Here is a 17579-nt window from a genome sequence, read left to right on the forward strand (position 1 = left end):
GCTATCAAAAAGAGCAATTTTAAGGATTTAAAATTTGGTCCATACTTGACAAATAACTTTACTAAAGGAGTCCACAAATGAATTGCGGGTTTAAATGATTGAGAAAAAGAAAGGATATAAGAGCAGTAACATACACATCTATCTTAATAGAAATTGGTCATGATGGAGGAGTGGAACAAAGAATTTAAATCTAGTGCAAAAACCATCTTTTAGAACATAAAGACATGATGGATGAGTGGACATAAATCTTACGGTTACATAACTGATTACTAAGTTAGCATTTTTCTTGAGAAAAAGTTTTTCAATTAGATAGATGGATGGCATCTCTACAATATTTCTCGTCACAAATTCTTTGTCATTTATATAGAAAATATGACGGGGATGGAGTGGAAATAAGATTTTTCAAGGAAATGCTCATGAATATAAATGAAATTCTACATGTTAACATGAAGTACTATTGTCTAAAAGGTCTAGCTTAATTAAGAATAGTTGACCGGTCATGAGTTTGGAATAAGGTTACATGGAGGGAGATTGTGGAAGATGGGGTTACTTGTAAAAATGTTATTGGTAAATTATAAATCAAAACTACTGTAATATGCAAATGTGTTTTAGAAAAAAATTGGAGAAAACAGAATGAGCGAATGACTTATAAATTTTATTACGAATGAAACATTTCAAATACATGGAAACAGACGACAACTCACTACAACAAACACGGGTATTTACGACGGATAACTTACGACTGATTCGTTGAGCGCCGAAACTTATGATGGAAAATTATTTTCCGTCGTATTAATTTATTTCAATGTTCCGTTTTAATGCTGTAATTTACGACGGAATGAGTTCTTCTCGTCGTAAATTCACCTACCGAATTTAATGTCACCGGCCACTTTTAACTTGTCCATCGAATGATATATTTAAATGAACTTACGACGGAATGAGTCCTTTTCTGTCGTAAGTTGGTCTGAATAAATACTATTGCCCCATTCTAATTTCCCACTTCTCTTTCAAAAGACCATACTTCTCCTTGTGATTTCACACAAAATATGACATAACAACGGCCATTATCATTTGAATCAACGTAAGTATATGATAAATCTTTTTTTATTCTTCTATAGTTTAATTATATGTGCATTAATATGAATCATTTAATATTTACATGTGTTTTATTTGTGTTTGTATGTATTTTTGTTTATATGCATATTGAAATTGATATGAATATTATTCATGCATATATAGATGTCTTACGATATGAATATTATTCATGCATATATGCATTGACCCGCATACAAGATGACTTGTTGACTTCTTATTGAGAGTAGTTGATGAGACGCTCACTCAGGCCCGAGCCACTCCTGAGCAGATCTCTCTCACACCAGAGCAAGTCCGTGTTTTAGCACGTGAAGCTGTAGAAGCTGAGCAGACTTCTCTTCCTGCTGACCATCAAGTTGCGAGAGAAACACAACAAGCAATTATCCAGGTGGCAGTAGAAGTAAAAAATCTGTACAAAACAAATGAACCTTGAGCTGATAATGTATAAAATTTAGAAATAATAGTAATTATGATATATTCTATATAGGCTCATGATCAAATAGAAACCACCCTTAAAATAAAAACTAGAAACAAGTTTCCCTACCACTATTTATAACTACGGGTATCACTAATTTATACTCCACTAATCACTGTTTTTATACAGTATGTAAACAGCAATTTTTATTATCAAAATTGAGAAAATCTACTTATCCAAATTATTGATAATCGATTATAGATGATTAATTTCATCCGTAGGAAAGTTCTTGGTGGTAGGAAGCCGCAAGAGAAGTTGTATGATAATGGTAAGTAGTCGTTAGTTTTATAAGTTAGGATGGAAAGTGTATGTGACTATTGGTGATGATAAACAATGGTGGCAATTCATAGAAACATTTGTTAATGGTGGTAAGAGGTCCATTATTACGATTTGGGTGAAGATGATGGTCATATACGTTGCATATATGTGTGTGTATATATTTATATTCGCGAGAGATGCTATATATAAATTAGTGATATGTTATGTACAAATTAGTGATTTCTGTAGTTAAAAATAGTGATAAAAAACTGTCCAGAAACTGGTTTTTAGTTTTTAGGCTAATTTGGTTTAGGACTCATTCTATATATATATATATATATATATATATATATATATATATAGGCTCATGATCAAATAGAAACTAATCTTAACATAAAAACTAAAAACCACTATTGAAACTCCTTAAATTACTAAAGGCACTCACTTACACTTAATTATAACCCAGCAATAACCCCCCACCCAGATCTGCCCCGTTCTTTCTCCTCCTTCCACCTTTTCTCTTTCATCAACCCCACTTCATCTCCCTCTTCTCCTTCCACCTCTACTACCACATCTATGCCCACACGCTCCTACGAACACCGCCACCCATATCATTGTTTTCGATTTCACCATCATCACCACAACCTCTGCCACCTGCTCCTGATATGCTTACAAAAAACGATGATATTGTGATATAACATTTAGTGATATCAGCTCCACATTTTAGTGGTATTCGCTTTTGAAATTAGTGATATCCGTTGTAGAAATTAGTGATATTCGTAAAAATCTCCAGAACTTGATGCAAACCTCGAGATCTGATTTTGTTTGTTGATTCTGGTGGTGATGGCGGTGGTGGAGAAGAAGGTGGTGGAGATGGAGGGGGCGAGGGCATGGAGGATGCGGAGGTGGGGGTTGAGATGGTCGAGGTGGAGGTCGAGATGGAGTTATGGCGGAGGTAGGGCCTGAGATAGCGCGCGGAGGTGAAAGTGTTGGTGGTGGAAGTGTCGAGGTGGAGGTGATGATGACAGAGGTCGAGATGAAGGTGGTGGAAGAGGTGGAGGTGTGTGGACGTTGGTGGTAGAGACGGTGGAGGAGGAGGAATGGAGGGACGGTAGACGTGAACGGGGTGACAGTGGGCGACAAATGTGGAGGGAGCGTCGGAAATGGTGTTGCCGGCAGTGGAGGCTTAGGCGGAGAAGATGGAGGCGGGATTGTTAAAAGATTTAGTGATATTGCAGCTGGGTTTTTAGTAGTACTATATATATATATATATATATATATATATATATATATTCTCTCATATATTGTTTTATGTGCAAATTATTATTTCCTTAATAATTCTAATTACAAGCTCTGAAACATATCAGATGCATATTATCTATAACCAGTTGAAGTGTAAAATAAAAAGCTTTTGTTAGCCATATACTACTATATGAGAAATGATGCAACAGGGCAATCTCATTCTCATAAATGTTGTGGACACAAACTTGCCTATAAACTATAATTCCACCTGTCCTCGAATAGTCAAGTAAGGTTGGCTAATTGTAAGCATAGACAAAATACATGAAAAATAAACATACCCTGAATTATAGAGAGGGGCGTACATTAAAGGATAAAAAACATATGGTGCATGTTTCTTTCTAGAATATAGAAATGAGTTTCTATTCAATTTTTACTGAATAATTTTGTATGTATATGGTAGGGCAAGGCTATCGACACTAGGGATGAAGCTGATGTTAATAAAGCCGGAAGTGGAAATGAAAGCACGGACTCCGAAGACCGTGATATGAGTCATCTCTATGTTGTTGTCTCTAGGGGAGGTCCGGTTATTAAGGTTTGATATTAAGTTGTGTGAATGTAATTGAATTTGGGGGGATGTTTTTGGATGTTTTGGTCTTTTTTTTGTGTATGACTATGTGTTTGGGATGTTTTGGTTGATGAAAACTATGGTATTGTGGATTGATTATTTGCTTGGATTGGTATAATAGTTAAAAGGTTTGTTAGGTATTGAATATATTCATGGACAGATTTTTGACCATTCTCCATGTTTGTTAGGTATTGAATATTTTCATGGACAGATTTTTGACCATTCTCGAATGGTATAAAATGGCAGAAATATAGAAAACAACAAGTGCTTTAAAATATAAATCTAAACTTACGATGCATATATATGTCATAAGTTTGAGATTTCTCTATAATTTATGACGGATGTTCTTAAATAGATTCAGTCGTAAGATAACTATCGACGAAACTTTCTGTCGCAAGAATGGAACCAAAAATATGCTGGAATTATGGGCCCCACCTGGTCAACTTACGACGCTTGTTAATACTTGCGATTCTTGATCAAACTTACAACACTCGTGGAAAATTGTGACGGCTTTTCGAACTTACTACTTGAGCAAAAACGACAGATATCGTCCGTCCACTACACCATATATGGTCTATCCCAACACCCAAAATCAGTTGCTAAAACTGCAATTTATGTTGCCATTGGGTTTTAGGCAACATTTTATCCAAATTTGAAGTCTATTCCAATAAAAATTCAGAAAGTGAAGTACCAAAGGATGTACCTGCAGAAATAATTGACCAAACTATAAAGTTAACTTGGTAACACCATTCTCTCAGGATTGTACCTATCGTTACTTAATAAGTATTTGACTCATTATAAAGACTAATATCTACTACTAACATCAAAGAAAAATTCAGTAAACAACTTTATTTTCCAACTCAATCAAAACAACTTTATTGCAACTATATAAGTGTTATTATTTCTGGAATCATAATAAACTTAGGTTAATGTTTAACCTCAACGTACTTCTTGGCATTATCCCATGCACCACTAGTGTTGGAGGTAGCAATCTGCACAAGATACTAGAGAGATATATTAGAAGTATACTATATTGTTTTCATGACTATAGGCCTATATGCTCCTCAAATATTAATAATATGCATAATGGTAAAAGCTAGTCACAAAACAGAGAAAGATGGCCAGAATATGAGGCACATGTTTCCTAAATTAAATAAACTAATTAGCTCAGAAAATCTTAATTATGCCTGGAACTGACTAAAGGAATCTAAGGATCATCTAATGGCATTACCTGTACACCAGACACAAGTGCTCCAGCAAGGACACTAATGGGGGATGTAAGCATTACAAAAGCACCAGGGACTACGTAAAATTGTCTACGCAGTTCTTCAACCATCTTAAGAGCTACCTTGCCAACACTTTCATTGTCATTGTTGAGAACTAGTACGTCCCCACCAATTTGGATAAGAACTATACAAACTACTTGATAACAGAAAAATATATATACATACCTTTCCAATAGTCGGAATGCCACCAGCATCGTCACTAATGGGATCATATGCATCATGGCTAACCCTGTAGCAATAGTGCTGAGCAATCCAAGTGCAGCTACCACAATACCATACATAGCAGCAAAACTAAAACTGATGAAAATGCCAATTGCAATGGCAAAGATAGGAATGATAATAGACTTATATCCCAACGCAAGATCAAAAAAAACATTAGTAGCTGCTCTAGTTTGGCAGGAATCAGCAACATCAATCATTTATAACAGCTTACATAACATCTTTATAAAAAAACAAGAACAGGAACAAAATATTAAGTGTCTTGGACATGTGACAAATGAACTAAAGGAAAACAAGTTGCTTATACCTACACCAACAAAATACGAACTTATAACGTAGTTCTAAATAATCATAGGATGAGTTAATTAGTTAGCAACCCTAGCCCCTCTTTATCGATTTCTAGCATATAATCTTAACATTTAACTTCCCACAAAACTATACATTGAGAAAGTTACTCACTATTCGAATTAATAGCACCATTAGCAACACACGAACACATGATATATTTGTACGGAAAATCTTGAATAAAACCTACTCATGGGCATTTAATCAAACAGATGGTGTGCAAACCATATGTATTTCTTGTTTTTTTTATAATGAAAACAAGAAATACCCATTTAATCAAACAGAATGGTGTACATAACATCGAATGATCTAACACTATTTATATTAGAACCCCCAAATTAAGAATTAACAGTTAGGGTTTTAAAACCCCCAAATTAACAAGATGAATTTAAAGAAATACCTTATAATGTTATAGTCAGACCAAATTCAAGCTACGAGAAGAAAGTTACGGAGCTCAGAGACAAGAACTGAAACTCCTACATAAGCTTCTTGTATATAATCTTCAGACCTTTTCCTTGTATAAGCAGCGAGATAAGCTCCGAAAAAAGCTTCGGGAGATGAAAGAGTGAGATGAGAGAGATGAGAGAGATGAAAGGAATGAAAGAATGAGATGGGAGAGATGAATGAGAGATGTGAAGTGTGAGAGATGCGAGAGAGATAGTGAGAGATGCAAGAGAGAGCGAGAGTTAGCCGAGAGAGGAAATTGGTTTTAGTTTTAATTTAATTGTTATGTTTTATCTGTGTGAGTGATGGAAAGGGCGGTTGCTTAATGTATTTTTAAAAAATTCAGAGTTAAAACGGCGGGTCATTTCCCACCTATTAATTTTAGCACATCTCTAAGGTAACATCGCACAATATGTTGGCATTGATGGTTTGTTCTAATTATGGCAACATTTATCTTATTAATGGCAACACCCTAAATGCAATGTTGGCATACACCCGCTTCAATCAAATTTTAAGCATCTAAGGCAACATTTTAAGTGGCAACATCAGTTTGTAATGTTAGGATAGACCAAATATGGTGTAGTGGTCGTAAATTGGAAACTTACGACAGATATTAGGCTTAATTTCCATCGTAAATAGCCCAGTTTGTTGCAGTGGCTATTAGTTAAAAACTAGGAACAGAATAAACCAACTCTCCCAATACAAATCCACTAATTACTTTATTCTACTGCTCTCCTACAATCTCACTCGCACTTGAAGACTAAATCTCCAGCCAAAGACTCATTCTGTAGACAACTACGTTAGGCTGACAAAAAAACAAAGCATGCTCAAGTTTAGATTAAAACAAGCAAATTCCCCTTAATAAACTTGTGCAAGTAGGTCCTTCACACCAAGGTGTTTTCACAATTTCTTAATTAACCTGGAATTTTCAAGAGCCTTGGTTAAGGTGTCTCCTTTTTTAAATATTCTCTGCACATATCCTTTTACCAAGTTGATAATCCATTTCATATCAATTGGTTTTTGTCCACGTGGTAGCTAGTGTTGTTAGATCCCAGGTTTTATTTTTCATAACTCCTTCCATTTCCCTTTCATAGCTTCCCTCCATTTATGTTCTATCGGTGCCTGTGTGTAATTCACAGGTTCATCCACCCCTATGAGAACTAGCTCATCATCTTCTAACTCAACTTCCTGCATAAATATCTCTGCTAACGTACACCTTTTACCTCTAGGTCAAACAATCTAATTCCAGGCACTTTCCCGGGATGAATCACTACTCAACTACTTCTGTCATCTAGCTTCTTCGAATTCATACTCTGTATTTTAATATATGATACACACCCAAAAACGCCACTGAATCTAATATGTGGTCTGTTTCCAGACTAGGCTTGATATGGTGTAACTCTCCGAACGCAGCACAAGTAGTCTGTTCAAAAGATAAATTGAATGACGAATTGTTTCCCCTCAAAACTGACAAGGCCGATGCATTCCCTATAACAAACTTAGTGCCATTTCAACCATTGTTCTTTTTCATCCCTGACCGCCTAAATTCACTAATGGGTGGATTTGGTATGAGAAACATTGTTTTTTTTTTAATTTGTGGATAATTCAAAATTGCCATTTAAATCAAGAGATTATATTGGTTATTATGGATACCAATTATTTATCATATTAAAGTTATAAATATATCCAAATCAGGGTAGTTTTATATTTTTAAATTTATTAAAAATATTAAAAATTTTGTAAATGGTTGTTAATTAATAATTTGTAACTAAAATGAATTTTCAAATAATTATTGGAAAAGTAGTAAATTTGATCTTAAAATATTATTTTTATATAGAGCTTATTGCAATTCAAACCCGACTTCGGCCAAAAAACACTTTAGTATGCAAATTTTAGATAATTGCACTTCGCCACCCACAGGTATTTTGTGCGCGAAAATTTGTACCCTTTCTGTCAACCTCCGTTAAATATTTATGTTTAACGTTAGTTTAGGGCGGGATAAAATGGGAAAATCCACTTCTAACGGTCTTCTTTCCCCATTTTACTCTATATAAGCCATGTTCATTAGCTCTAATTTATTTGTTTTTTGCTTCTCCAACCGGAGAAAAGATGAGGGAGTAGTGTGCTTGTGGAAACATCGTCGTTGCTAAAACTGCTTGGACAGATTCCAATCCTGGCCACCGTTTTTCTTTGTGAGCGTTGTAGGTACTTTAGGTAGATTGATGCTCCATTATGTGAGCGTGCAAGAATCATCATCCCAGGTCTGTCATGTGGGATCAACCATCTTGAATCCCAGCTAAATCGAGCTAACAGTAATGGCTTGGTGATAGGGTTGAACGAAGGTCTCACCTTTTCCGGCGAAACAAAGAAACAAAGAGGTGAAGAAAGTTCAACTCAATTGTGGTTGCAGCAAATCACTCGGTTTGCTTATTTGTACATGGATAGCTATATTGCTTTACTGCTTGTGCAAGGGTGAAGATGCAGGAGATTTTTGATGTAACATTCATTTGTGTTTTTAAGTGTATTTGAAGCAAGTTTGACTGATTTTATTTATGTAAAGTCAGACCATTCACAGAACACATGTCAAAATAAGCAATCCCCCCTCATAAGCACTACATTCTTCATTGAATTTCCCACCATAATGTAGTTTTGAAGTGGAGTAAAAGCTCTCTGCATATCACACATTTTTCCAGTTTTATAGATATAACAATTAGCCATAAAAAACTCTAAACTAAGCATGAGAGACAAGCAACAGTGACCACTAGCAATAAAAAATGGAGCACAAATAAAACACAGCACAACACTTTAAAGGAATAAAATATGGTATGTTCGAACAAATGTAAACATATTGGGACCACAACTTTCTATTAAACCCTAAATGGGGCCAAGAAATCTATTTTTAACCCTAGTTTAAATGCATGCTACTCAAAAGGGGAAATTGACATGCAGAACTCAAAAACTCAAGCAAGGAATGAAGATTTATACCTTCATGGTTGGGGATTTCTTTCTTATTTGGTAGACCATAAACGTTTACATCATCGCCCGGCCCTCTTCGATTTTGCCTTCCTTCACTGCATTAGAAATCTGCCTCAGTCTTTTTCTCATGATTGATAATCGCGATTAGCTTTTAGTAGTATGCGATTAGGGTTTCGTGGCAAAAGATTGGGGTTTAGAACAATGAATTTGTTTTAGTAAAGTGGCAATAGTTGTGAATCGAGATTTTTTCAATGGGCTCGTTGTTGATGTTTATGTTTTGGGTGGGCTCAATTTAGTTTATTTATTAAACTTTCTAATTAACCCACGAATAGTGGGTTAATTCTTTAATTTTTTTTAAATGTCTAAACTGTCCTTAAAATTTGAGGGAACCGTTAAAATTAGACGGAAGGGATGCAAATTGAGGCGCAAAAAATACTCGTGGGTGGCGAAGTGCAATCATCTAAAGTTTGCATACTTAAAATATTTTTGGGTCGAAGTCTAGGGGAGCCAATTGCAATAAGATCTTTTATATATTATAAAAAGTTGGAAAATTTATAATTTATAACAAAAAATAATTTGAATTTTTTTAATATATTTTCGTAATATATTATAAAATTCTAATTAAACTATAGCCCATTTTTTAACATTTTTTTGTTGAACATTGATTAAAATTGTGTTAGAGAAGTACATAAACTAATTTTTCAATGTAAGAACTAAGTTAAACGTATTATATAACTAATATTTATGTTTCTAAATCCTACCCAAACCCCAGAGGTATAGTTTAAGCATATTTATAGATATATTCAACATAATGATAATTAGTGTTCTACACCTGATGTTGAACCTCAGTTACAAATGTGTTGAATTCACGATTTATTTATGTGTTATTTTTAAAAATTATGATGTGTTTCCAAAAATTTCCAACATGGATACTTTCTATAACTAAGGATTTGGGAGAATAAAAAAAATTCAAAGAAAAAGTTTGTAAGTTTTTGTAACTTAAAAAAGTTTTTATTTGATCCTATCCCTATATATATATATATATATATATATATATATATATATATATATATAGGGATAGGATCAAATAAAAACTTTTTTAACTTACAAACTTACAAACTTTTTTTTTGAATTTTTTTTATTCTCCCAACCTGTTAATCCTTAGTTATAGAAAGTATTTATATTTAAAATTATTGAAAAACGTCACAATTATAAAAATAACGCATAAATAAATCGTGCATTCAACACATTTGTAACTGGGGTTCAACATTGGGTGTAGAACATTAGTTATCATTGTGTTGAATACATTTATAGAGATGCTTAAACTATACCTCTGGGGTTTGGGTAGGGTCTAGAAATATAAATATTGGTTATATAATAGGTTTAACTTAGTTTTTATATTAAAAAATTAGTTTATGTACTTCTCCAACACAATTTTAATCGATGTTCAACAAAATATCTTAAAAAATGTTGAACTCAAGTTATATATGTGTTGAACAAAAAAAGTTTGTAAGTTTGTAAGTTTGTACCAGAACCCTCCCCTATATATATATATATATATATATATATATATATATATATATATAGGCCAACAATCCAGAGAGAGACTCCTTATATGGAGTTACATAGTGCGCCGCTATAAATCATCAATTTTATTATGAATTCTGTTATATAATACATATAAAACGTGATTCCAATATAGAATACTATAAAATAAATCTATTTTAAGTAATTTAACACTTAAAATTTGATTAAAAAGTATATTTTCGAAACTGATTCTACAACAGAATAATTGTGGATGATTATTATTCTGTTATAGAATCATGTTGAGATATTGCATAATTTTAAATGATGTTTGGAATAAAAAATTATATAACTTCGTTTTCGGTTTAGTAATCAAAATTTGCAATTATATTTCATAAAAAATATAATAGAATATATATTATGTATATATTTATAATGGTGTGCTACGTAACTCTTAGGGTATGCTATGGAGTGCTACCCTATATATATATATATATATATATATATATATATATATATATAGAGTAAAGTTCAATGGAGTACACAATATATTGGAGTATTGGAGTACAAAGTTGGATAAAATGTAATTTATTCATCTAAATTTCAATTTTTTTGTTCAATAATATTCGTAAACATTTAATAACCTGCACATTATGTTCTACACAACATAAACATTGTAATCAAAAGGTAGAATAATGACTTTTATAAATTACAGGACTCTATGTTCTGCAATATAACTAATAAGCAGAACATTAATGTTAATACTTGTTAAAGTTGAAGGATATTAAAAATTGATAGACAATTATGTGCAATACAACTTATAAATGATAGATTGTATATAAATTTGTATAATCAAATATATTATTTATGATTAAACTAAAAAATTAAGACTTGTACTCCAATACTCCAATGTTTTTGTGTACTCCATAGAACTTAACTCTATATATATATATATATATATAGTTTTACTCCAATAGAAACCTCTTTAGTCTAGAAACTAAAAACCAAGCTGGAAATATCACTAAATCCTAAAGTAAATACCACTAAATTCTTAAACAACCCCATCTCCACCTCCATCTTCACCAACCCCACCTCCACATCCGCCACTGCCACCACCTCCGTCTCACCTCCTCCATAACCACCACCACCTCTATGCCGCCCGCCCCCTCCATCTCCACCTCCATTATATCTCTAACAACACAATCTCCACCTCCATCTTCACCAACCCCATCTTAGTCGCTGCTTCAACCTTCTTTAGCCCCGTTCATACTTCTTTCTCCACCTCGGCTCAACTTCAAAACGCGGCGGAGCCGCCACTATTCCGGCGACGCTCCAACCTCCTACTTCAAGCCACCCACACCTTCGCTACAATCATCCTTCCTCCATCTCCACCTTCACCTCCACCATCTCCACCACCGTCACCACCATCTGAATCGAAAACGTGAACAGATCTAAAGATTTGAGCAGTTTTTGGAACATATATGGAGATTCTGGGCTGTTTCTGCAAGTTTTCACTAATTTTTGCAACACAGATCACTAAATCCTGAAGAGAATATCACTATATTGTACTGCGAATATCACTAACTTGTATTGGTTTCTAGTTTTTATTTTAAAAGTGGTTTCTATTTGATCATGAGCCTATATATATATTCTCTCATATATTGTTTTATGTGCAAATTATTATTTCCTTAATAATTCTACTTACAAGCTAAACATATCAGATGCATATTATCTATAACCAGTTGAAGAGTAAAATAAAAAGCTTGTGTTAGCCATATACTACTATATGAGAAATGATGCAACAGGGCAATCTCATTCTCATAGATGTTGTGGACACAAACTTGCCTATAAACTATAATTCCACCTATACTCAAATAGACAAGTACTGTTGGCTAATTGCAAGAATAGACAAAATACATGAAAAATAAACATACCCTGAATTATAGACAGGGGCGTACATTAAAGAAAAAAACATATGGTGCATGTTTCTATCTAGAATATAGAAATGAGTTTCTATTCAATTTTTACTGAATTATTTTGTATGTATATTGTAGGGCAAGGCTATCGACACTGGGGATGAAGCTGACGTTGATAAAGCTGGAAGTGGTAACGAAAGCACGGACTCCGAAGACCGTGATATGAGTCATCTCTATGTTGTTGTCTCTAGGGGAGGTCCGGTTATTAAGGTTTGATATTAAGTTGTGTGAATGTAATTGAATTTAGGGGGATGTTTTTGGATGTTTTAGTCTTTTTTTTGTGTATGACTATGTGTTTGGGATGTTTTGGTTAATGAAAACTATGGTATTGTGGATTCATTATCTGCTTGGATTGGTATAATAGTTAAAATGTTTGATAGGTTTTGAATATTTTCATCGATAGATTTTTGACCATTCTCGAATGTTATAAAGTGGCGAAATATAGTAAAGAACAAGTGCTTTAAAATATAAATCTAAACTTACCATGCATATATATGTCATAAGTTCGAGATTTCTCTATAATTTACGACGGATGTTCTTAAATAGATTCAGTGGAGAGATAACTATCGATGGAATGTTCTGTCGCAAGAATGTAACCAAAAATATGCTGGAATTGTGGGCCCCACCAGGTCAACTTACCACGCTTGTTAATACTTGCGATGCTTGATCAAACCAAAAATAGCCGAGTTTGTTGTAGTGGCTATTAGTTAAAAACTAGGAACAGAATAAACCAACTCTCCCAATACAAATCCACTAATTACTTTATTCAACTGCTCTCCTACAATCTCACTCGCACTTGAAGACTAAATCTCTAGCTACTCATTCTGTAGACAACTACGTGAGGCTGACAAAAAAAAAAACAAAGCATGCTCAAGTTTAGATTAAAACAAGCAAATTCCCCCTAATTAAACTTGTGCAAGTAGCTAGTGTTTTTAGATCCCAGGTTTTATTTTTCGTAACTCCTTCCATTTCCCTTTTCATAGCTTCCCTCCATTTATGTTCTATCGGTGCTTGTGTGTAATTCACAGGTTCATCCACCCCTATGAGAACTAGCTCATCATCTTCTAACTCAACTTCCTGCATAAATATCTCTGCTAACGTACACCTTTTACCTCTAGGTCAAACAATCTAATTCCAGGCACTTTCCGGGGATGAATCACTACTCTACTTCTGTCATCTAGCTTCTTCGAATTCATACTCTGTATTTTAATATATGATACACACCCAAAAATGCCACTGGGTCTAATATGTGGTCTGTTTCCAGACCAGGCTTGATATGGTGTAACTCTCCCAACGCAGCACAAGTAGTCTGTTCAAAAGATAAATTGAATGACGAATTGTTTCCCCTCAAAACTGACAAGGCCGATGCATTCCCTATAACAAACTTAGTGCCATTTCAACTATTGTTCTTTTTCATCCCTGACGGCCTAAATTCACTAATGGGTGGATTTGGTATGAGAAACATTGTTTTTTTTTTTATTTTTGGATAATTCAAAATTGCCATTTAAATCAAGAAATTATATTGGTTATTATGGATACCAATTATTTATCATATTAAAGTTACAAAATATATACAAATCAGGGTAGTTTTATATTTTTAAATTTATTAAAAATATTAAAAATTTTGTAAATGGTTGTTAATTAATAATTTGTAACTAAAATGAGTTTTCAAATAATTATTGGAAAAGTAGTAAATTTGATCTTAAAATATTAATTTTATATAGAGCTTATTGCAATTCAACCCCGACTTCGGCCCAAAAACACTTTAGTATGCAAATTTTAGATATTTGCACTTCGCCACCCACAGGTATTTATTGCGCGGCAATTTGTACCCTTTCGGTCAACCTCCTTTAAATATTTATGTTTAACGTTAGTTTAGGCCGGGATAAAATGGGAAAATCCACTTCTAACGGTCTTCTTTTCCCATTTTACTCTATATAAGCCATGTTCATTAGCCCTAATTTATTTGTTTTTTGCTTTTCCAACTGGTGAAAAGATGAGGGAGTAGTGTGCTTGTGGAAACATCGTCGTTGCCAAAACTGCTTGGACAGATTCTGATCCCGGCCACGGTTTTTTTTTGCGAGCGTTGTAGGTACTTTAGGTGGATTGATGCTCCATTGTGTGAGCGTGCAAGAATCCCAGCTAAATCGAGCTAACAGTAATGGCTTGGTGATAGGGTTGAACGAAGATCTCACCTTTTCCGGCGAAACAAGAAAAAAAGAGGTGAAGAAAGTTTAACTCAGTTGTGGTTGCAGCACATCACTCGGTTTGCTTATTTATACATGGATAGCTATCACTACAAGAAAAAGGTCTTTCAGCGACCGCATATCAGCGACCGCACTCGGTAGCTAATAATTATCAGCGACCAACTGCGGTCGCAGAAAATAGTCGCAGAAAAACTGGTCGCTAATGTGCACTTTTGCGACAACTTTCGGCGACCGACTTGATAGCGACGGTCTTCAGCGACCGACCTGGTCGCTATTCTGAGTCAGCACTATTTTTAACCAATCCACGTGTCCGCGACCACAGCAGCGACCGATCGGCATCGCTATTGTTTGCGACCAACTTTAGCGACGGACTGCTGTCGCTGGTTTTTGCGACCAACATTTGCGACCGCTGGCCGTTGCAAATTTCAGCTACTAAATTTAGCTTCTGATCACTCCGTCGCTAAATTTGTGACCACTATTACCACATATTGTAGCTATTGCTTTTATCGATTAATTTAATTCTTATGACGGATATCGGTTGCTGATAATTAATTTTTAGAATTTTAATATTTTTTTGTTTTATATAAATACCGATACTAAACCTGCTTTTTACCTATATGTCCGAACATAATACAAACAACATCTGCTTTTACACACAACGATATAAATATTTTGCTCACTCTGTATAGTCAAAACGAATAACTATATAATCAACATAATACTGTAAAAAGTTATATGTGCTAGAAAATCATATTATCAGGTATGACCAAATCCGAATGTAATACATAAAATTTTAAATATGATGATATATTACACTGAGATCCGCCATATAAAATCAACGTACCAATGTAAAAACTTATATCCGCCAGACAATCATATGATCATGTATCACTAGAAACAAAACATAAATACGATGTTACTACCCTAAAATCCGTCGAACTCATCATCTCGATCTTCATACTCATCAAGCCGTGATCCCTGAAATTAACATAATATCAAAGCAAGTTTCAGTATGACAAGTATAACAAACTAACTCCGCCATCCAAGAATATAAGTAAAAAATATATTTACTAGACATTAAATATACCTTATCACCCTGCAAGGACATGGCAATATTGTTTAATGTCAAAAAGAATATATATATATTAAAACTCATAAACTACTAAACTTTTAAGTAAAAAAGAACACAAAACACACACACACATATATATATATATATATATATATATATATTAAAAAGACGGATATTTTACTATTCAGTAAAGGGTGAACATATAATGATTGTGTATCTATTTCATCCCAGGTCAGGATTCCCATCTATAAATAATTCACAAAGACAAGTGTCTTAAATTAGAGCATAATCAGAGATTAAGCGACTCACACAATGCATAGACTCTGTTTTTTCTTATTTCCTTTTTTCATTTGCATTAATAGATCACAGAGAAAATTAACAAGCATAGAAACTACATAGACAGTACACACCTGCACAAAGTACAGAATTCCCAGATGCCAGAGTTCACAATTAAAATATAAAAGTTTCAGATGATAGCCAGTAAAACTAAAATTCATTTATATTTTACAAACCTGTCCAAGTAGGATTTTTCTTGTAGCAACATTAACCACACAAACACCGTATATTCGACGTTCTTCGCTTGAGAGAGATCGGCAGCATTCAGCAACAGCCATTATGTAAGAAGCATCAGGATTTGCCAACTGCATTTCCCCCTCGGTTAATGTTCCTTTAGTGACTACTGCACATATCTCTCTTTTAACAACCTATAAGGCCAGTGTAAATGGTCTCTAAATAATTGTCAGATTTCATTGCTGGCGCTTATTGCAGAAACATGTAAAAATTACAAAAAGGGAATAAATCTGAGAGAAAACCTGAGGCTTAAATACATTTGATTCGTAAACCAACGGAAAAGCTAAGAATGGTCTGAACAAGTGCTAAACCTCCTTGACATCATCCCCCATGTTCCTACATAATTTTACAAAAATTTAATCCTCCACTTGCAACTTATATTGCTTCACAAGGAAACATGTCAGGACCAATGCAAAATGTATAACATAATGTGTCATAGATGAGCAACCCAATTATAGAAGTAGTACAATCCCCCATAACTTCCATAGCACAAACCTCTGTATCTTGACAATGCAGATGCCCAAGCACGTAAAGATCTGAAGCCAAAACATTAGTGGAACTAAAAATTAGAAAATTATTGTTGTCAAACTGAAAACTTATCCGTTGTTGAAGTACAAATACTGAAGACTTACTCCAAAATCTTTCCTATATTTAAATTACACTTAAGTATAAGAGATATGAAAGTTCCATTCTCCCCTGGCAAATTAAAGTTTCAGAAACCCCCAAACATAGAGAGCACAGAATCCTAACATCAAACAATTAAACAATCACGCAACTACAACTAAAATCCGTACGATGCACGCAGTCACAAACAAAACAATAGTAGGTGGGATTAAGGTTTTGTGGATATACATACCTTGAAACCTCCGATTAAATACATACCTTGAAACCTCTGATTAAACTTTGACCCCTTGAACACAGCAGTAGCAGTACGTGGGATAGATACAGAATCCCTCCATTTTGTCGTGGTGTTGCTCCCGATTAGCCTTTGTCGTAGGACGTGGGAAAAGTTTATGTTTTTCAGTTTTATGTTATTAAAAAAATATAATTTTTATTTTAAATAAATACATGATTTTATATTAAATTGACTTTTTATATAAAAATATTTTAAATAAATAAAATAAATTATTATTTCCCAAATTAAATTAAAAATATTAATATTATTTTTTAAAATTTAGAATATATTTACAATTCTGAAATTTTACATATCTTCTATTTATAGTATAAAATAAAAATAATATAGCAATTGTAAGTATTTATGAAATGAA

At 33.7% G+C, this 17579-nt stretch overlaps 1 protein-coding gene and 1 long non-coding RNA gene across 19 annotated transcripts; both read right to left on the bottom strand.

Annotated features, from left to right (window-relative positions):
- Positions 1-1152: 1152 nt before the first annotated feature.
- On the bottom strand, positions 1153-6321 carry LOC135149216 (pyrophosphate-energized vacuolar membrane proton pump 1-like). Of its 15 annotated transcripts, XR_010287481.1 has the most exons (4): positions 5943-6316; positions 5144-5240; positions 4924-5036; positions 2228-4696 (listed from the first exon to the last, which is right to left on the bottom strand). XR_010287481.1 is itself a non-coding variant. In XM_064084227.1 (3 exons), exons 1-3 carry the CDS (start codon positions 5395-5397, stop codon positions 1444-1446), a joined length of 576 nt encoding a protein of 191 aa, XP_063940297.1. In that variant the 5' UTR covers positions 5398-6321; the 3' UTR covers positions 1153-1443. The 15 variants fall into 15 exon arrangements, 8 of the variants coding, with proteins under 8 accessions (XP_063940297.1, XP_063940295.1, XP_063940296.1 ...); XR_010287479.1 differs by adding an exon at positions 1153-1501 and having other exon boundaries at positions 4641-5240; positions 5943-6319; XR_010287475.1 differs by adding an exon at positions 1153-1501 and having other exon boundaries at positions 4631-5240; positions 5943-6319.
- Positions 6322-15432: 9111 nt separating this feature from the next.
- On the bottom strand, positions 15433-17294 carry LOC108201934 (uncharacterized). Of its 4 annotated transcripts, none has more exons than XR_001802969.2 (5): positions 16944-17294; positions 16807-16847; positions 16554-16647; positions 16254-16445; positions 15433-15647 (listed from the first exon to the last, which is right to left on the bottom strand). It is a non-coding gene; the product is annotated as an uncharacterized LOC108201934 (long non-coding RNA). The 4 variants fall into 4 exon arrangements; XR_010287352.1 differs by having other exon boundaries at positions 16807-17056; positions 17168-17292; XR_001802968.2 differs by having other exon boundaries at positions 16807-17294.
- Positions 17295-17579: the final 285 nt, after the last annotated feature.

The sequence above is a fragment of the Daucus carota genome, chromosome 9 (genome assembly GCF_001625215.2).
Source record: "Daucus carota subsp. sativus chromosome 9, DH1 v3.0, whole genome shotgun sequence".
NCBI classification, from domain to species: Eukaryota; Viridiplantae; Streptophyta; class Magnoliopsida; order Apiales; family Apiaceae; genus Daucus; species Daucus carota.

Bases quoted from the DNA above. Each gene is read 5' to 3' on its own strand.
- LOC135149216 (XM_064084222.1), bottom strand. From the start codon at position 5,397: ATGATTGATGTTGCTGATTCCTGCCAAACTAGAGCAGCTACTAATGTT. The intron at 4,697-4,923 runs GTAATGCCATTA...ATATCTCTCTAG, and splicing joins CACTTGTGTCTGGTGTACAG to TATCTTGTGCAGATTGCTAC. The intron at 4,396-4,630 runs GTTAAACATTAA...TTATTTCTGCAG, and splicing joins ATGCCAAGAAGTACGTTGAG to GTACATCCTTTGGTACTTCA.